This window comes from Setaria viridis, chromosome 2 (assembly GCF_005286985.2).
Source record: "Setaria viridis chromosome 2, Setaria_viridis_v4.0, whole genome shotgun sequence".
In the NCBI taxonomy this organism is placed as follows: domain Eukaryota; kingdom Viridiplantae; phylum Streptophyta; class Magnoliopsida; order Poales; family Poaceae; genus Setaria; species Setaria viridis.
The window spans coordinates 39,998,691-40,018,917 of NC_048264.2; the positions used below are offsets into that span (position 1 = coordinate 39,998,691).

Sequence of the window (20,227 nt, forward strand, 5' to 3'; positions counted from 1 at the left end):
ATCGAGTAGTAGACAAATGCATGCAACTCAAGGACATGATGTCGACAGTAACATGGAGTACGTGATAACGAGTTAGTATATTACAGTCTTTAAGTGGCAACTTCTTGATTTAGGGTTCTAGGCTTCTAGCTAATTGCATTATTGCTAGAATCATGCTTTGATTTGGAAAACAGTCGTCTTTCATTAGACGCCTTTCAAAGCCGTGAAATTAGTTTCAGATGAGCCAACCACATGCACAGTCTTGTTCCTGCTGTCCTTTCATTCACCACATCACGATCATCAAGTGTTTTATATATATGAAAGAGTACTCTATCTGAAAACTCCACAGCAACTAGGCAATTTAGAACTAGCAGGGAAAAACTTTGGAGTGCTAGGCTGCTAGCTGTTGGGTACCCTCCTATCCACCAAAAGCCATGCATAAACGTGTGAGACCCAGCCAATGTACCATTTGAATAATCAGCAAATTTTACCACAGTTATCAGAGCACAACATCATCATCAATACACAGCCAGCCCAGATTACTACTGTTTGGCACAGGCCACCGGATTACACATCCGATGATCCATACATATACACAAACAATTGCATGCTAGAATTCCCTGCTTAATTACCCGCTGGTGCTGGTTAGGTTACAATCAGCATAATATCGACTAGGTTATTTTGTGACAGATCGACATATATAGCACACACCCCTCCGGTGTAAGTCGATCGATCGGTAGTGCTAGCTGCATGACAGAAGAGAGAGAGCATGCTTAGATAGGTTTATCCGATCTGGAAGTGATCCCGTGACGGGTTCCCTGCTGGGTGGCTCCGGCCGTTCTGGTCGCCGCCGCCGCCGCCGTGCCTGTCCGCCGAGCTCTTCCGGCGCCGTTCGTTGTGCCCCGCCAGGCGCCGGCGGCAGCTGTGCTTGTTGTCGTCGAACTCCAACAGCTCATGGAACCTAAAAAAAAAAAGATCAAGAGTGTCGTCAAAGTTACCAAGAGAGAGATGGAATCATGCAACGCATACATACAACAAAATTAGACCACGTACGGCATCTGGAGCAGTATAATTTTTACTCTCTGGTACGCTGAAATTTCCAAGTTTTAGCCGTAAACTTTTTTAGCACTAAGAACGTTAATTTGGATCAGAGCACCTGGAGAAGATCAGAATGACAAGTGGTTGTCTTATCTGCTTCTCAGTAATCAATTGCCATTATTGCAACAGTGAGAAGGTATAAAACTCCACTTGATAATATACATGCACGATAATGCTACCTAAACATATATATACTTGCAATGTAATACCCAAGTAGAAATTTTGTTTTCCTTCTTTTTCTTGGGTTCTATGATAAGTACTAGAATAAAATGCCCGTTTTCTTTTATGAGGTACTCTAGATGGAACTCTGCTGTATGTATAAAGCCTAAAGTTAGGAAGCACTGAAGGACTGCCACTCAAAACGGATTAATCAGATTAATCAGGGGCATGATGATTGATGAAGACTGAAGAACATGAACGTCGACCCTGCCTAGAACGTACACTAGCTCTAAATCCAGGGACCACAAGTAATTTGTTTGTGCCACTTAATTAAAATCCCTTCTCACTTGTGAGCTACGTGTTGTGTAGTAGTGTACACGTCATATATATGCATGTCTTTATCAGAGCCTCTACAGCACTAGGACAGCATGAACAGTACTACCAGGGACCAACAAGAACTAGTCATCAGGCACATTAACATCAAGCTGCAAAGGCTACCAAGCTGCATGCCCTGCTCATGTGGCGCACATGGAGACTTGAAAAGTCTCAATATGCTGAAAGCCACAAGAATATGTACAAGAGAACGAGATCGATAGTGAAATGACTCAAATCTGATTGGGGAAATCCCAGCATATGACATCCATGGGCTGCAAGTGCTTTCCACTTGCAGTTTATGCTGTTTCATCGAAAAAAACAAAACTTGCAGTTTATGCTTCGGGACATAGAGCAAGGTGGCCCAAGAAGCATACGGAAATCAAGCTCTTCTAAGGTACGTAATACTACCACTTAGTCATATATAATATAGATAAGATTTAACCGTTCATTATTATAGGTAATTTAGTAATTATTACATTGTAAAATATGAGATTCCAAATGGAATGATCTTGAAGACTTTATGCTTATGTCAAAAAATATTATAGTGATATCATTTTATGTTCTTTTACGATGATACTCTTGTATTAACATACTACTCATGCAGGGGCAAGAGCCAAGGGGGACTGGCAGGGGCCATGCCCCCCTAATGATCCATATAAATAAGGTTGCTAGTTACTAAATCACTAATTATTATGGCTATTTTAACCTTCAAATAATGTTTTTCTAGTGATTAGATCTTCTAATTCTCTAGTTTTAACTCGCCGTAGATATTGTCCTAAACTTACCCATTTTCTCTTGGTTTGATTTATCTTAATTCCTGGTTCCACCCCTGTATTACCCCTACCACATGTGAAGTTTTCAGTAGTGTACAATTAATCTTGACCATCAGATATTTTTATACTAGTCCTTTTCGAATATTAGTATAGCCTAGTATTGTGCACAGTAAAAGAGCTAATGAAAATAAGCATCAGAGACCAGCTGAACTATTTCTGTGCTCACAACTTGACTCATCAAAGACAGCATGATGTCTACATTAGGTCGCATGCCACTGATTACTCACACAGGTGGCAAAGATATGCAGGCTTGCGCAGCTCAATCGGGAAGGCCGAATCTGCATGGGAGAGCCAGATCGACCGGCTTGGATGCGGCCGTTCGTTCTAGCAGAAGGCTGGCCGGCCCGGCCGCTCCCTCGGCCGGTCAAGCTCAGCTCTTTCTATCGGCTATCGGCATGCTCACCCGGTCACCCCCACCGACAAAAAGCAAGCAGAGGAAAGGACAATGATGTCCACCATGCTCGCTCTCATGTGAACGTACGAGATACGAACGGTGCTTAATTTGGTGCACCAGCAAAGCAAGAATAATCCGCTGAAGGTGAAAGCATGAAAACCTAGTCCGTCCCCTTATCCTGCTTCTATGTCTCTCTTTCTCTCTATACTAACTGCTGTCATGCTGTGCTGGGGGTAATGAGATGCACACAAAGTAAGGTTAGTTGCTACAAGTACAGCGTCCTAATAAGCTAGAACAGTAACTTCCACTGATCCATTTTTTCAGTGGGTCAGGGGATAGTTAGGCTCAGGATTAGACCGCTATCTAAACCAGTGGCTGCTGCAGTCACGGAGTCACCAAAAGAGGAACTCATATATCCAAATTAACCCAGATGTTATTGTTATGTGAATCTTGAATCTGTAAGAAGCTTGGGGCTATGATTCACTTTAACTAGTTGTTGCAGAGCCAAGAACCGAGCAGAACAGAGCATGTTCCAAGACCAAGAACTTGCATGAGGGAGACTGCAAGATCTTGATCTGAAACCAGGCCGAGAATCTAGTAATAGCTTGCTCATCATGCTATCCGTGATCCAAGAAAAAGCTGTATGCTTTTGACGATCCATGCACCTCAAGCTCTAGCTTTTTTTGTTAAAAAAAGAATTAAGCTCATTTAATTTAGTTACTACGAACTGAAAGCGGACGGTGCTTTTGAGCAATTCATGCCGTCCGTATTGCAAAATTGCAGCCATGTGCTGCGAACAATATCGAGACTCGAGAGGTTTCCGGCAGGACCGGGGTTTACCGGCTGCATTGCTGGCAGAAGCGCTGGCGGAGGCCGGCGATGAGCACGACGAGGGCCTTGGAGTGCGGCTCGCACACCTTGTGCCTCCGGTAGTACCGCCTCGCATCGTGCAGGTCGGCGGCGCACCGCTCCACCTGGCAGCTCGGGCCGCCGCTCGCCGCGACCGTCCTCGTCGCCACCGGGGGCGAGGAGCTGGAGGCGCCGCCCACGGCAGCCAGCATCGCGGGCTTCTTGTCCTCCTCCTCCCGTTTCGGCGACAGAGCCCCGTTGGCCTGGCCGTGGCCGGAGCTCGACTGCCCGGCCGCGGCGGCAGCGGCGAGCGCGGCCATGGACGCCGCCGCCGGGCTCGAGGAGCTCTTGCGGTCCATGGAGGCGCCGGCGAGGGACGAGGCGATCGAGGAGCCGTCCGAGAGCTGGCGAGGTGGAGCTCGGGAGCTGCGCTTGCTAGCTTGCTTTGCTCTCATGAGTGGAAGGCGATGACGAGGGGCGGGCGGGGGAGCTTGGAAGGGATATAAAGGCGGGTACCGTGTGTGTGGAGGCAGGGCACACATGTGGGCCCCCGCACGGTCGCACCATAGTGGGTTCGTGTACCTGCACTGCATGTACGTTCATACGCTTGTGCATGTACATGCCTTGGCAGAGTGCGAATGCGTATGTCAATACAAGGACATTCTTGCTCGAGTCTCTGTCAAAGAAACAAAGGTCAGGTTGACATGGCGATAATTACGGTGGATCTAGAGATTTAGGGGGACATCTATCCAATGTAGAGCTAGAAGCCTTATTTGAAAGTTCTCGAATGAAAATCCAAAGGAGATACGAAGTGTAAGCCTGTAGCTGGCCCTTATAAATAACTTTAAACGTGTGCAGAGAAGTTTGTTTTCAACTAATTTATTTGTCCTTAATTTTATATATTTAAGAATAGAGGGATAGTTACTTACACATACACAGACCTGATATGTTGGGCCTACTTGTTGTAGTTGCTATTCAATAGTTCTTGTTTGGTTAGTCGATGCATTTTAGACTAACTAGTACATCAATCCGTGCTTTGCACGAACTTGTATTTTTAAGAGATGTAAGCATTAGAAATTTATTGAATAATTAGGACTGATACCTAATAAGGAAAATTGATTTATGCACTCTATCTCTTATTTCTTAAATATTGTAACACAATAATCATGACTTACCTTTACTCTGGGATGTGATAGATTATAGTTAGTAATTGCTCCTTACATTTTTTTTATCCACGTGCATAGTTTTTTTCACTTTGTGTCGCACCTCAATATGGTATTTTGTATGCAATATTTTAAGTTACTTTTTATAATGGAATATGTGGATAATTTAGATGAACATTAGGGGTTACTTTAGCTTATTTTTCCAACTGACAGATGTGGATAATTTGGATATTGATTTAGGAGGTAACTTTAACTATTTTCATAATGGCAAAGCTGGGTATTTTTTTTAAAAAAATATTATAGATCCAATAGTCGTGAGAATTTTTATAATTTATCTTTTTTTCTAATATGTTTTGTGAGGATTAACCTGAAGGTTTCAAAAGAAACCTCCAATTAGTAATAGTAAGATTGCGTAAGAATCTTTCTCTCAAAAAGATATATATATGCATGGCATTTACTATGGGCCAAGGTAACACTAGACCTGATGATGTGTCGGAGCAATTTAGAGCCCACGAGGCCAATTTTAATGGGAGGTTTCATATTTATATATCTAGAAAATATCAGCGTATGCATATATGCATTTGGTTGGTGGTTGAAAGTTGAAACAATGTATTGTAATGTATTGCTTTATTTCTGTTGTTTCATACAGAACATATGTAAGAGGTAAAAAGTGTTTCTTTTTTTTGTTGTTTTCCATTATTTTTCTGCCGCATTATTACAAATGCTTCCATGGCAAAGAGTAGCCTAGCTATGACAGATGGTTTCATCAATATTATAAGCAAGCGTTCGGTTCTCTCAAAATATAAATTTGCTATATATTGTTTGATTCATTCTCCACCATTTCATGAACGAGCAAGCCAACAATGACAAGATTACCTAGTATCTCTGGCCCACCTTTCAACTTGCCAGGTTCTTGAATTGAAGCAGCTTTTCTAATCAGGCAGGTCTCTCAAGCATAACCTTTAGGCTCTTGGTTTTGTCGTCGAAGTACACTAAAACAAACTAGAGAGCTAGCAGCTAGGAGCCTATAGGACAGTGCACCACTACAGTTGCTTCGCATCTCGTCATGTTCCCTTCACCCTCGTATGGCCAGTCCACTCCGGCGTCGATCGCGTAGGAATCCGAGTGTCCCACTGACCACGGTCCCGTCGCCTAGGAAGGCACGTACATGCGCGCAACATTCCAGCGAGCGGTCCTCCGTCGTCGGGCGGACGGAGATGGTGGGATGAGACGATCGATCCCCAATCATCTGGCGGAAAGCAGAACACCCGCGCGTCCCGTGCGAGGCCGGGCGGCACTCGGAGCATGGGCGGCGAGCGAGCGATCGCGAGGGTCGGGCCAGGGCCGATGGCCGCACCGTCATCTATGGCTGACTCGTACGGGACTGAAACGACGACGCGTCGTACGTTCCCGGTGACTGGCTCGGTTCGGCTCCATCGTACCGCGAGGGCCCGCCATGTTGCTGCCCGGCGACTGGGTGAGTCCGTGCGGGCGGTCTCCGTAACGTGGCCCGTGGGGTTGGCCCCGAGCGATGGAGTCATGGAGTGCAGCAGGGAGGCGACGACGAGGGGCACGGGGACGGAGAGGGACCCGGCCGGCCGGAGGACTCGTCTCCCGCGCGCCGTGCACCGGGTGCCGCGGTTCGGCTGGCAAAATAACCGCGGTAATTTCCGGGGAAATTGACAGGGGTGGTGCACTGGTGCGGCGATTACCGGCGGTGGATATGCCTTCCCTTTTTCTTTTGAAAAGAGCAATGTTACTACTGGCCGTCGTTCTCATTGGCCCATACGCTAGTACTATGTGGAATAAAATTGGGAATTATCATGGCTAGAAAGTGTAGAGTGAAAGGTTGGAACCAATTCCAGCCTTTCGGATTGGGACTTGACTGTTTCAACGGGTATCAAAAGGGCAACCAATCATATCCTTCAACATATTTGTAGATGCATATATATGCTACCTACTTTCTCCGATGTTTAATATAATACTTTGACTAACAATTTATCTATAATATATCTTTTTTGCCGTCACCAGGTACAAAATTTCAATATTGGTAATCAAAGCTAAAGAATTCACTTATAACAAATCTAAATAGACTTATATTTGTGATCGGAGAAAGTAGGAGTTAAATAGCTCTTGCATATGACTGACCAAGATAAACATCTTGCAAAATTGAAGCAACTATTTGGTATGACAGACGCAATAGAATCCAATAATACATCAAGACACCTGATGTTGGTCAAGTAGATACGCACGGTGGCACACCACATAAACTAGCATCAGGATGGAAACCACGCGATGAGAAAAAACACACACGCGTACTTGTTATAACGAGGTTCGCTAACACACACCTACCTCCAATATCTACATAATACCATAGATTGCATCATACAACATAAATCTTATCCATAGTAGCGAAAAATCTGCTAAAAAGCATCATACAATGGCTAATCGTGACGGTAAAACACTGGATGTCAAGCGGAGAATAGAGGCGACCTAGCGGTCCGGATGTCCTAGAGCAGGCTAATAACCAGGTGAATAAGGCAAGAACAGGGTTTGATCTTTAAAAAAAAGCACAATTATGACCTAAGAGTGATGCGCACATGACAATATATACAAAGGCTGATACTATGCTACGACATACGAGGAGCTAGCGATGATTAGCTCCTCGAGTAATCATGTCGTGTCTCCTCCAGTTGCATCCTCGTTTTGTTTTTTCTAGATAAACATATTTTTCTATACATCTACATATAGATTATATCTAAATACATAGTAATATATATATTTTTAGAAAAGCTAAAGTACTTACAGTTTAAAATAGAAGGAGTACTTCACAGTGACGTGAGCCGTCACGGCCTGTTGGCTCTTTGATCTGCCGAACCACGGGCGGTGCCGAGCGAGCCGAAGAAACAAGAAACTTTTTTTTAACGAACCGAGCAAAGAACTACCGATTATATTAAAAAGAAAATGAAGTCTGGATTGGGTGAAAACAACAAAGGAAAAAATAACACAAACACCAGCATATTGGATTGGGTTGTCAACACATGCCACACCAAGTCATCACACTCAACTCAACTAAACAACACATCGGCCGATTGGATTGGGACATCAACACGCGCCGAACTCAACACATCTCAAGCGGGTTTTACTCCGTCTAACAATGGCAGCAGAATCGAAACCTTACCGCAGCACTCACCAACATCCACACTCATGTAGTCGCTGAAACCTCCAGGTGTGACACAGGGAACCAAAAGAAGCAGACTGCATAGCACTGAGAAGACTACCGCTATGCGGGACCCTCCACCGTAGTGCCATTGCAGCACCACACTCCACCTGACGGAGTGATACCACCGAATCCAGACCTCTCGCAGGCTTCCTTATAGTCGCCACCACGATAACACAACGCGCGGGGGCCTCGCCACGTCCGCCGTTGGACTCTACCTCGCTCTCATTGCCTCGAAGAAACACTACACGTGGGGTCCTCGCCATGCTCACCACAACACTCCACGTCACGGATCCGTTTCTTTTATCACCGTAAGAGAGGTAAGCAATGTTGCCCCGCTCCCCAAGATCTCCATCGATCAGCCAAGCCGCCACCGCAGGTCAACTTTGCCTCGTTGCTTCACCCGCGCACATAGCCTCCACCGTCGTGTCAGCAAGCCAGAGAAGTCGCTTGCGGCATCTTTCAACGATGTACCGCACCAGATAGGCAAGCCAAGCTGAGCAACCCGCCGCGATCCGCTGCAAGCTTAGTCGTCCCACGATGTCGTTGCCGCAAGCGCCGTCCTCCGATGCAGTCCCATGCCGCACTGATCGTTGCCAAGCAACGCCAGCCGCCGTGGCCCGCTGCAAGCAGCCAAATTCGACAACCATGCGACAACCCCTAGCTACCACCATAACTGCGATCGCCTACACGTGGGCTTAGCAACACCCGTCCAACTTGCCACGCGGTGGAATTGCCACCACCGGCTGCGGCCGCCCATGACCAATGGACCAGTAATGCCACAAACCGAGTTGGGTCTTTAAAGATGACACCTCCAAGGAGCGCACGACGCCAATGACGCCGCCGTCGCTCGTCAAGGATCTGGACAGGGTTTTCACCCAGAGAACCCTGTGCAACAGGGTTGTAGATCCAGCATGACACCCCAACGGGGGAAACAACACCCAAGGGCGCTGCCATCATCTCCACCAGCAAGACGCCGGCGAGGGCTTTCACTCGGAGCATCCCATCCCCTCGATGCACGCTCACGGCTTGGCACTCCTGGACCACAGCCCAGCAGCCCATCCGGGGCGGCACCGCCACCGCACCTCCACGCACCACGCCGTCGTACCTCCACCTCCGCTGCGCTCGCCGGCCAGATGCACCACAACTCGACCTCCGCTCCTCGCACGCGGCCACTGCCGTCAGGGATGGCAGTCACACCCATGGGTGCGGGTGCCCACGGGTTTGGCATCCGATGGGTGCAGATGCGGGTGCAAAATTTCACCCATTGATGCCCAAAATCTCTTAAGTCGTTGACCCTAACTTCTGTTAAAATATTAAATTATACTAATATAATGAACTTTTGAGGTTGAATATTTTGTCTAATACATTGTGAGGTGAAAGTGTAGATTACTACCTTGCTGGACTATATTGGTGCAAGATTATTTATATACTATCATATGAAAGTTTCGACATGCTAGCTTTGTTATCGTTGCTATCGTTGCTGGACTATTCTTTTATAAGATGAAACATGAAAGTTTGACCCTAACTTCTATTAAAATATTAAATTATACTAATATAATGAACTTTTGAGGTTGAATATTTTGTATAATACATTATGAGGTGAAAGTGTAGATTACTACCTTACTGAACTATATTGGTGCAAGATTATTTATATACTATCATATGAAAGTTTCGACATGCTAGCTTTGTTATCGTTGCTATGACTATTCTTTTATAAGATGAAACATGAAAGTTCGACTTCATACTTTAGTATGTTGTTCAAATTACATTATGTGTATCAAATTCGTAGGATATTACTTGATATCATATGATATGTTGATATATTTTGAACACTTCTTTAAACAAACCCAGTGGGCACCCAAAACCCGATAGGTGCCCAGTGGGTGTGGGTGTAGGCGCGAAAATCCACCAGTTAGCCATTATGGATGTGGGTGTAGCTAAACGTGGCAGGTTTCGCCATGGGTGGGTTTTGCTCCACCCGCACCCGACCCGACCTATTGCCATCCCTAACCGCCGCACCGCCTCATCACGCGCGTCTCCTCGCACGCGGCTACCGCCATGCCGTCTCTCTGCCGCACGCGCAAGTGCCGCCACGCGGCCTCCTCACGCCGCAGCGAAACGCCCCGCCACTACCGGCGCACGTCCTCGGCACCGCGCCAGCCATCTCGCATTCGCCGTGCCGGCCGCTACCACTTGGCCTCCACGACCCGCGCCGAGCCACCTCACACCCGCCAGCACCAGCCCTCCGCTGGTCCACCTTTGAGGGCACCCTGGGCGCCGCCGCTGTCACCGCCCCGCGCGGGCTGCCGCCAAGCTGCCGGAGCGCCACCTTCCTTGCCGAGCCCCCCACTCGTGCGGCCTATGGCCTGCGCCGCCGGCAGCCGCACCGTGCAGATTTAGCCCTGGGGGCATCGGATCCGGTCTGCCGCCCTGGGGCGCTGCCGCTGTCTCCATGCCCGGCACCGCCGCGTCGTTTACCAGGGGCGGGAGCACCTCAGGTTGACGGGAGAAGCCCCGCCACCGCCTTCCTAGTAGACACACGGGCTTCCGATGCGCTGCTCCGGCGGCGGCGAGGTGCAGAAGAGGCCGTGAGGAGGGTGGCGGCGGAGGAGGGGGCGCCGCTCAAGTCGCCCACAGAGGAGACGACGCGGGGGCAATAACGCAGAAGAAAGACATGATCACAGAAACAAGAAACTGAGGTCGGCACGCACTGATTGGGCTGATAGACGTGCGGGCAGCAACTGCACCACACCTAGCTAGCCCGCACAGCTTCAGTTCGTGGAGGGCTTCTCGCAGAATCGTGTCATCGCCTCCGTGGCCCGTGGCCGCCCGTGGACCACGCGACGGCTCGGCCACGATCGGGCAGTCGGGCAGGCGCCAATAGGTGGGTGGGTCGGTCTCGGATCCAGCCGGTCTCCGGGGTCTCCGTCTCCAGCCTGACGCCGGGCCCTACCCTCGCCTCGATGGCTCGATCAGTCGATCGCTCTCGCGGTCTCGCCTCGCAGCCTCCTTCCTCTTGGCGAGCCGGGCACGGGCAGCGCGCCACGGCCCCACGCGCGCGCGCTCGCTTGTACGGCGTAGGGACGGGGACGGGCCCGGGCGCGAGGGCGGAGGCAGGAGCTGACTGGCGCTGGGCTGCGCGCGCGTGCACGTGATCCGAGGCGGCTTTATCGGCCACTGGCGCCTGCTGCTGAGTACGACTCGCGAGGACGGGCGGAAAAAGCTGACGCCGAGAGAAAAGCTAGTCTGCTGCCCCTCCTCTCGTTCGTCTCTATCGTTCACAAACCCAGCACAGCAGCAACGCTACTGATTAGTGATTACTGAACACGAATTCCTCTCAGCTCTGATCACTGGTGCTGAAGCCGGCCGGGGAGAGCGACGACGATGACGATGGGCTAGCACCTAGCAGCGGTGACCGCAGTCGTTCGCACGCGACAGCGCGACACGCAGGCCGTCGGGCCTGTTCGCTTCAGCTTATAAGCCGGCTGAAAAGCTGAAACGGCTGATTTGTTGTAAAAGGAAAACACTGTTTGGTGGCTGATAGACCGACTGAATAAGCTGAAGCGAACAGGGTTGTCATCGTCGGGCCGATGCCCCCAGTAGGTCAGTACGACCTGCCGCCTCGCGCTCCTCTCTTCCTCTTAGCGTGCAGCCGTGGTCGTGGCGCAGTGCGCGCGGCAAAGACGAGATCAGTGGTGACGCCGTTTGCCTCCTTCCCTCCCCTCCCCTCTCAGGGGATGCGGAGGGCGCCTCCAAAGTAACAGTAGCCGTTGCTGCAATGTCCCGTCGACATCTTTCCTACAAGATCTGCTGTTCCTTTGCGCCTTTCCTCACGGAACCGAACAAGACATGATAATGATATATGCTCCCCTTTTTCTGGCTCTACCCCCGGCCCAGCAAAGCAAATCTCTGCCAAGTTTTTCACTCTGCTGTAATCAGCGCCATGGCTGACAGCGGTAGCGATCATCACCCAAGTACAGAACAAGCTGGGGCCTGGGGGTGGTGGGCAGGACAAAATGGGAGAAAACGTTTCTACCCCTGGTTAAAGGCTTCAAAGCAGGAGCAGCCAACCTGCTGGGCCTGGGCTGCTGGCAAAGTCACGAGAAGGGAGAGGCCGGCAGGTGTGTGTGCCGTACTAGGAATCTACAGGAGTTGCACATGGGCCCACGTACACACCACCACCACCAGCAGTGCAGTGCAAGTCAGTGCTGCCTCCTCCCTTCTCTCTCTTTCATTCATTCAGGTCCCCTACGCGTTGGGCCAGTCACCAGTGGGCCGGGCCTAAGGCTGTAGGTCTGTAGCTCTCCGCACCTCCTCTGCAGTCCTGCCCTCCTGCACTTCTTGCGCCGTTGACACGACGGGGCGAACCGTACGTAGCCCATCGCCGTCGCCACTCATCGATGAACCATACAACAGACCTGACAGTGTTCATGTTTAGTCACAGGCCTCAGAACTACTACGACATATACCAGGAAATGTTTCCTGATAAAACATTCCAATAATTGGGGGGAGCGTGTGAGCCGGTAAGTCCGCTGCCAACAGTTGTTGGCAGCCTCCTCGCTATCAGAGTTCAGGGCTGCCTCTGAAGGACTGTAGCTTTATTGGCAAAGGATTCCCCAATAGAGTGTACTACAAAGATGAACAAGTCCTTGCTACATGGCCTCAGAGATACCTAGCGTTCAACGAGACGGAACAGGCAACTATTCAGTACATGCGTAGTGCAATTTTACAGCAGCGAGAGAGCGTTCGTGCCTGTGCCTGATCATCCCAGACTTCCACGAGCTATCAAATATGCTCGCTGAACGTCTGTCCGTAGGGAAATACTAGTCCTTCGTTCCGACAGAATCCTAGAAAAACAGAGCAGCGCGATATTTTTCACTCTTTTGGGACCTCGGCTCAGCTCATTCGTTCTTCTTCTCGAACTTCGCCCTGTCGGCGCCGCTGTAGGGGGCGACGTGGTATGCGTATTGCTGGATGACGGAGAACACGACCATCTCAAGGATCACCAGCACGTTCTGGATCGCCTCCTGGATATGCTCCACGTCCAGCCAGAAATGGTGGGACTGGATCACGCCTACTTCAGTTAAAACATTGAGCGCAATACCCTGCAACAAGAGTAGACAATGGCTGCCAAGGTGAAAAACTGGAGATCAAAATGGTACTGTAACCAGGTTCCCTCCAAATCGAATGCCACCTGATGCACCCACAAGACGGAGTGCACTGGCTATCAAAATGGTACTGTAACCAGGTGGATGTCCTCCAGCTTTATAAAACTACATATTAAGCTTGCCTCGAAAAAGGATGAAATACCTAATATTGACTGGTTTGTTTCAAAAAAGTGTTTCAACTTTAGCTTTCTCTTCAGCAACACCTTTTCTAGAGCCCTTGCTTTCTTTGTCACACACAAAGTAACATGTACTTGTGAGTTGTGACTGTTTTATAAGGGAAATTATTGCGTCTGAATATATAAATACAATTGCATGGAAACTAAAACTGCAAATGGAGGTGACAATGGTTATAAGCTTCAGGTGAAGGCATGTCCAATCGCTCCAAAGGACCAAAAAATCATCTAAAACTATCTAAAACATTAATTTATATACGAGTTTTCAAAAAAAATCATCTGGTGAGTTGTCTAGAAGCAATCATCAAGAGAATCGCCCATGCAAATTTATAAAAGAGCATTCAGAAACCATGAACGATTATTTTAAAACTACTTCCCATTCAGGTCAAGATGATTTACCTGCCAGAAAGAGAAGAAGACAATCCCTTTGATGCATAAGAACTTTGCAAGCGGCTTGTGAGGTGCCAGCTCTTTAGCAAACAAGTGGTAGAAAAGAACCAAGGCATATAATGCCATGGAGACTGAAAAGTTCAGTATAATTGTAAACGTCCAGCTGACCCAGCTTGGGTACAGCCCAAGAAGCTGGAGGGTAATAATCAGAATGGAGCATACTGGCCTAATAACAACGAATTGCCAGGTCCAGTACTTCAGAAGCTTCAGTGTCTTGTGCTCCAATCGGACAGTGCGAGGCTGCCATAGTAGAGTGCATCAGATTACTAGTTCCTTTCAGCAAAGATAGAAATTCAATCAACCAAAACAAAAGAAACCTGTACACTCAAGTACAAACTGAGCTGCTAACAGTTAATGAAATTCTGATGTAGATTATAGGTGCAAGATATAACCGTTTAAGGAAGATGCAAAGCAAGTTGCCAGACACAGCATTATTTAAGTATATAGGCTGTGGCCTCTGGAAAACTAGAATTAAAGAAACTGGAATTCAAACACACCAAAAAAACATCTAAGTACACCAGAAAATTTGGAAAGCTGTTTACTGGCGAAACTGGATTTCAAATAGAAGACAAATGGTGTAAGATTACTAACCATTAAGTACATAGTTCAATCAGCCTATCTAAACTACACGAATAACTTTGCTAATTGAGAAGTGTAAATGTTCTTGTAAAGACTGGAAATAATTAGAGTTCATCTGAAAAAAAAATGACACATCCTTCAACTCCATAAGGTTTCTTATAGATATCCCCAGGTATGGGCCTAACATAACTCACCATAACACAGGACACATCGCAAAAATTTAAGCACAGATTATAAAAGTTCAGTTATAAAAAAAAAGTATTCTGTTCCAGGGAATAAGAAAGGTACCAGGAAAAGAGAAACAGGGAAGGAATGATGAAGAACCCTCCCTTTGATTTCATCAGGGACTATGTTTTTGCTGATGGATATATTCAAGTAGCTGTACATCAATGCCATAAACTTAGCAATGACCTGCATAATTGAAAGGAAAATATAAATGTTACTGTGTTAGTAAAATGCCAAGCTACATTTAGGCCTAAGAATGATGTTGACCCAAAGAAGACTCACCAGTGCCTCATAGCATTCTTTAACAGCATCCAAGAATGTGAAAAAAGTCTTGCTTCCCTGAATATCAAGAAGACCCACAAAGGAAGAGATAGCATATAATGGAGCCATTAGCACAATAATAAGTATAGCTTTCTGCTCCTTGGGGTTTTTCCAATAGAAAAGATGTTGTGACACCAATTGCACAGTGAAATGCATAGACAGCATCACACCACCAGCTGCCCCAAGGAGGGTCAGAGTTGAGGCATCCATTTTACTTAGATCCATCCCCGGGAACGGAGACATGAGTGACATGGTGCCTGAAAAATATAGAGATTTAGGTTCTTCATCGAAGGATACATTTATGTTGATGACAAGTCAAACATAGCCCCTTGTAACAGGGAAACCAATGACATTATACAATATGATACTGCACAAATATTTGATTGAGCCCAGGTTTAGTACACCCCCATTTGAAATGCACTTTGCGCACTTACAAAGTTTGTAAAAAAGAAACATATACTTTGTTACAAATGTTAGAAATGCACTTTTTTAAGAGGGTATAGGTGACCTCAAGCTCAGCCTGGCTACACAGTCTACTGAACAAGCGATCAATCACATGTTTTGCAGGCACAATTTGAATTTAGTTAGAGCTGTATTTTGGCTTCAAAATTTAAATTAATCCGGCTACCATTCTTTCTGTAACTAGATTTTGTCTAGTGAAGACCAAGCACAGAACTAGAAAAAGATCTAGAGACAGATGCATTAATGAATCCCATGGTAGCTAAACAAGGATATATACGGCCAATGCATAAAGCTATAAATGTTTATAGAGAAGGACAAATCAGAGCTTCACTTTAGAATAGGTACAGGGTATTGTGTGACTATAATAGCTGTGTCCTGATCTTGTGTTTCCTCCATTGGATATCTAATCTTATTAAAAATAGCGTGATTCTTTAGAGAAAATCTACAGCCTGAATTCTCATCAGCACGAACACTAGCACCAGCAGGAGCAGAAGAGAAATTAGCACTACTGTTCAAGATCTGATATTGGAAGGTCCTCCTAGCCCTGCCCTAAACCTAAGTGCTAAATCAAAAATCAGATGAGTGTTGGAAGCAACATCATACAGGCCAATTCACAATCAGTAGGGGAATCAGGCACTCAGCCACTCCTCTCAGGACAGATCTAGAAAAAGGAGGAGGTGGTGTCAGATTCAGGGCCCTAAAGCTGCCGCACGACAATATGGAGCAAGGAGGAGCTAACAGTAGGGTACGAAGGAGGCAAGAGAAAGACGCAACTATGGAAAGAACCACTGCATGCCAGGCAAGGCTGTGAACAATGGCAGTGCCATACAGTATGTGTGGTTGTATTTTACATATATTTCAAGTAATTAGGTGGTATGAATCTGAAATTAGCTTCTGGCCTAATAGTTTGTTTACTTAACTCCGGCGTGCAGTAAGAAGGCTATTTCCTAAACAGTTAAATGGAGGCTTGGTAAAGGAAACTAAAGAATCAAGAAATTTTAGGGAACATGTTCGGTCAAAGTAACTTAACTTTTTTTACAAGAAAACAAATAGCATTATACCTCTATGCATCACCAGCTAATGACTTCACACTATCCGCTCAACTAAAATGGGGGTAATTAAGGCACACTGTTTAGTTGGAAAATAAGGAAGCCACCTATTATGTGCAGAGTGCTATAACTTAAAAATTACTGTTTAGAACAAGGATTGCATTCATCAGAGATGGTTTCCAGAATGAAAGGAGAAGTACCATACAGCTATGACATTTTTCTAAACAGCTTTTGCAGGCTGCTTATCACAATATCAGCATAAGCCTTTCATATATGCACAAGACAGAAGACAGCAAGGACTATACTGAGAGTATTCCACTCGACCAAAACCTCAGCCTCTGCTCAACAACCATCATCAAGAATTCTGCCTTGGACTTATCAATAAGCAGAGTGAGCTATTACATCTAGAAAATTGCATGATGAGATATTCTGTTCTTTGTTCAGCTCACTTGCACAAAAAGGGTTCATGCCGGTTGAAGAGTAAACAGATACTATATTCATAAATCAGAATCTGGTAACAATTCCAGACGAGAATTGGTACTCAGGGCCACATGATACACCAATTCTAACCGCAATCCTACATCAGGCAACAAATTTGTTGGGGGACTGGTTGACGAAACAGCCATGAGGATCCAAAGAGTAGTGGTTCGCAGGCGAATCACTCCTAGAATACTACTGCAGTCAGTCAGTAACTAAGGTAGCAAAAGGTACTTAGGTAGGATGGAACTTGGCCACTCGAAGGTCAGTAGCTGACTATTCCTCTCCTCTGCCTCTACCATCCTCCCTCCCCCCTCTCCCCAAATCTACGCACTGCCCGGACGGCGCCGGCGCACCCGTGCGTCAATCAACTACCCATCCTACCAATCGCGGAGGAGCGTCGCCCGCGCCGGAGGCCGGACCAAAACCCCCCGCGGAGAAACCACAGGGCGATCGAGCCAGCCATCCCAACCAAGGAGTCCGTCGGCACACGGGGAAGACGACGCGCGCGTCCATCGCCGAGGAAAGCGAGGGAGATCTCACCTGTCCGGAGCAGCGCAGCCTGCGCGCGGGGTCGTTGGAGTCGCCGCTGCCGCCGTCGGATGAGCTCGCCTCGCGACGCAGGGAGGCCACTCGGTTCCTTCCGCCCGCGCCGGTATAAAGGCGAGACGACAGAGTCGGGACTCGCGGCTCGTGATTCGCGTGGCAACTTGGCAAGTCAGCTCAGCATAGGTTTCGGTCCACTTAGACCTTGTTTAGTTGTTAACTTTTGAGTGTCAAAATTATTGTAGCGACATTGTAGCGTTTCATTTGTATTTGTAAATTATTGTCCAAATATTGACTAATTAGGCTTAAAAGATTCATCTTGCAAAGTACAATAAAACTGTACAATTAGTTTTTGATTTCGTCTACGTATAATACTCCATACATGTACCGCAAGTTTGATGTGACGGGAAATTTTTTTTTGCATGGTGCCAAAGTTGTATTTGAAGGTGAACTAAACAAAGCCTTAACAAATGATGCGGCTGCAGGTGGGCCCTCTGATTTCGAGAGGGGTGCGATCTGGCCTTCTGGTAGCACCCGCGCGCGGCTCCGCCATCGCCGCCGACGCCCGGCCCCGGCGGTCGCGAGCCGCGAGACAGGTGCGCAGGCTCGGGTTCAATGCCCACCACCGGCCGATCTCCGTCGGCACATGGGTCTGAGCCTGACGGACCGCCCACAAGAAAACGACTGAGCGCTAAGGAAAAAAAAATGCCTGCCTGGCCAGGTCATGTTCTAGAAACGGACGTTTTTCTTCTTCGTCTGACGCGTATGGTTACGTATGGTTTCGGAAGATCGGATTTGGGGGGTTCTCGGACGCCCCGACTGACTGCATCCTGATTCGGATTTGGGTTTCCGCCGGACCTCCTCCACAGACTGCACAGCCCATTAGTTCTTGGAAGCCCATGTGCCAAAAGGGCCCAACAGTATGGGCCGAGCCCACGTGATCGTGTTTGTTTTTCACTAACGAATCGTCCTAGCAAAGAAATAACGAATCCCTCTCAAAAACAAAAAGAATCGGACAAGGTTTTGCCTGGACGCGCGTTGCCGACTGTTGTTAGCCAGTCGCCGAGTCGAACAAAACAGCCGGCTCGGACTCCGGTCACCCCGTCCTTAAAAGCAATCGAACCCGCACGCAATCAAGAAGACATCACGTCGATCCCAAGTATCGCCAGCGCTCGAGTTCTCCCGGTGCTTACTCGAGCTTCTCACCACTCGCCCGGCGATCGATGGCGCCACCGCCGCGCATGGCCGCCGCGCAAGCCACCAGTCGCTCCAAGGGGGACTCCCTCCTCGTCACCGCCGTCTACAGCGCCGCCGACACCTCCCGCGTCGACGTCAAGCTCGTGGACGTGGCCTCCGGCGCCATCGTCGACCAGCTGGACGGACAGCGCACCGGCCACCTCGCCGCGGCCGGCGGCCTCATCTGCCTCGTGCGAACCGGCGGCGCGGCGGGCGTCCGCGTGTTCAACCCGGCCACCGGCGCCGTGACCGACATCCCCGCAGGCACCACGACGGTGGAAGGCAGTAACCAGACCTCGTCGGCGGCATACGTGTTTGGCCAGGTCCCCGCAACCGGAGAATACAAGGTTCTCCGGATCAACACAGCCCGCGGCAGCCATGGCGAGCCCAAGCAATCATGCGAGATCCTCACTCTCCGCGCCCGCGGACAGAGCTGGAGGCCGGCGCAGGGCCCTCCGGCGGCCGTGAACACGACGATCCCCCGGCAGAGGGCGGTCGCCCAAGGGTTCGCCCACTTCTTGACGACTTCTTCCGACATGGGCGAGTACGACGGCATCGCCTCGTTCGACCTGGCGAAAGAGACGTGGAGGCCGAGCCTCCTCCGAGGCCCGCTCCCCTCTAGAAGCCGCAACTGCTGCCACTCCAACCTGAGCCTGGTCGAGCTCAACGGCTGCCCCGTCTTCGTGCACCATGACTACCTCTCCTGCTGCATCGACATGTGGCTGCTAACGGACTTGGAGAAGGGGAACTGGTTGAGGATACAGTCTCTGCCTCTAGGATCGATCCTGCGCGGCTGGGGTGAGCCCGCCAAGGGCCAGCCGGCTCCATTGATACCGGTTTCACGGCTTCCACGAGAGATCTTTGCGCAGCCATTGATGGTGTTGGACGACGGGAGGATCGCCTTCTGGGTGGCAGTTCCGAATGGCTCGGTGAGGGTGTATGATCCGAAGGCGCGCAGATGCAAGGAGGTGGTGGATATGGGGAGAACTTGTACTGTTGTTGGGTTGTGCAAGGGGAGCCAACAGTTGGGGTGCACGAAGTAGGTCAAGGAGAGTGAAAGTGCTACGATGTGTTTGTTGGTTTGATGTAATTCAGAATAATGCATTTTATTTCTCTTTTGTTTTACACGTTTTAAAAATTGCCGCGAGACCACATCAAAAGTTTATATATGCACCATTACGCTTCCTCCGTTTTTGCCTTGTTTCTCCGTATACGACCGTGCCACCATATGCACTGACCAAGAAAAGTACTAATTCTATGTAAAATCTGATTTAATACAATCCATACCTCTATAAAATAATATGATACGATAAACTTCTCTTCTACTTTTAAAACATTTATTAAGTAACAGAAGTGAGTCGTAATAATTAAACCTTTGATAATTTTAATGGACAAACATTATGAACTCATGAGGTCATGGACAAATATAGCAGAAGAGAGATCTTGATGTATTTTGTTGATCTTAACC

The 20,227-nt window shown here is 48.3% G+C and overlaps 3 protein-coding genes across 3 annotated transcripts; 1 reads left to right on the top strand and 2 right to left on the bottom strand.

Moving 5' to 3' along the window:
• Positions 1 to 426: 426 nt before the first annotated feature.
• On the bottom strand, positions 427 to 4,153 carry LOC117841934 (uncharacterized). Its single transcript, XM_034722259.2, has 2 exons — positions 3,679 to 4,153; positions 427 to 940 (listed from the first exon to the last, which is right to left on the bottom strand). Exons 1-2 carry the CDS (start codon positions 4,140 to 4,142, stop codon positions 763 to 765), a joined length of 642 nt encoding a protein of 213 aa, XP_034578150.1. The 5' UTR covers positions 4,143 to 4,153; the 3' UTR covers positions 427 to 762.
• Positions 4,154 to 12,650: 8,497 nt separating this feature from the next.
• On the bottom strand, positions 12,651 to 17,679 carry LOC117845143 (uncharacterized). Its single transcript, XM_034726073.2, has 5 exons — positions 17,521 to 17,679; positions 14,951 to 15,246; positions 14,732 to 14,854; positions 13,814 to 14,104; positions 12,651 to 13,178 (listed from the first exon to the last, which is right to left on the bottom strand). Exons 2-5 carry the CDS (start codon positions 15,239 to 15,241, stop codon positions 12,975 to 12,977), a joined length of 909 nt encoding a protein of 302 aa, XP_034581964.1. The 5' UTR covers positions 15,242 to 15,246; positions 17,521 to 17,679; the 3' UTR covers positions 12,651 to 12,974.
• A 974-nt stretch (positions 17,680 to 18,653) lies between these two features.
• LOC140222009 (uncharacterized) lies at positions 18,654 to 19,946 on the top strand. The gene has a single exon (XM_072291981.1). The coding sequence runs from the start codon at positions 18,747 to 18,749 to the stop codon at positions 19,800 to 19,802; it is 1,056 nt and encodes a 351-aa protein (XP_072148082.1). The 5' UTR covers positions 18,654 to 18,746; the 3' UTR covers positions 19,803 to 19,946.
• The last annotated feature ends 281 nt before the right edge of the window (positions 19,947 to 20,227 follow it).

Coding starts and splice junctions, on each gene's coding strand:
- LOC117841934 (XM_034722259.2), bottom strand. CDS start 4,142: ATGAGAGCAAAGCAAGCTAGCAAGCGCAGCTCCCGAGCTCCACCTCGC. Junction 941..3,678: donor TTCTGCCAGCAATGCAGCCG/GTAAACCCCGGT, acceptor TTTTTTTTTTAG/GTTCCATGAGCTGTTGGAGT.
- LOC117845143 (XM_034726073.2), bottom strand. CDS start 15,241: ATGTCACTCATGTCTCCGTTCCCGGGGATGGATCTAAGTAAAATGGAT. Junction 14,105..14,731: donor TCCCTGTTTCTCTTTTCCTG/GTACCTTTCTTA, acceptor CTACTATGGCAG/CCTCGCACTGTCCGATTGGA. Junction 13,179..13,813: donor TCTTCTTCTCTTTCTGGCAG/GTAAATCATCTT, acceptor CTCTTGTTGCAG/GGTATTGCGCTCAATGTTTT.
- LOC140222009 (XM_072291981.1), top strand. CDS start 18,747: ATGGCGCCACCGCCGCGCATGGCCGCCGCGCAAGCCACCAGTCGCTCC.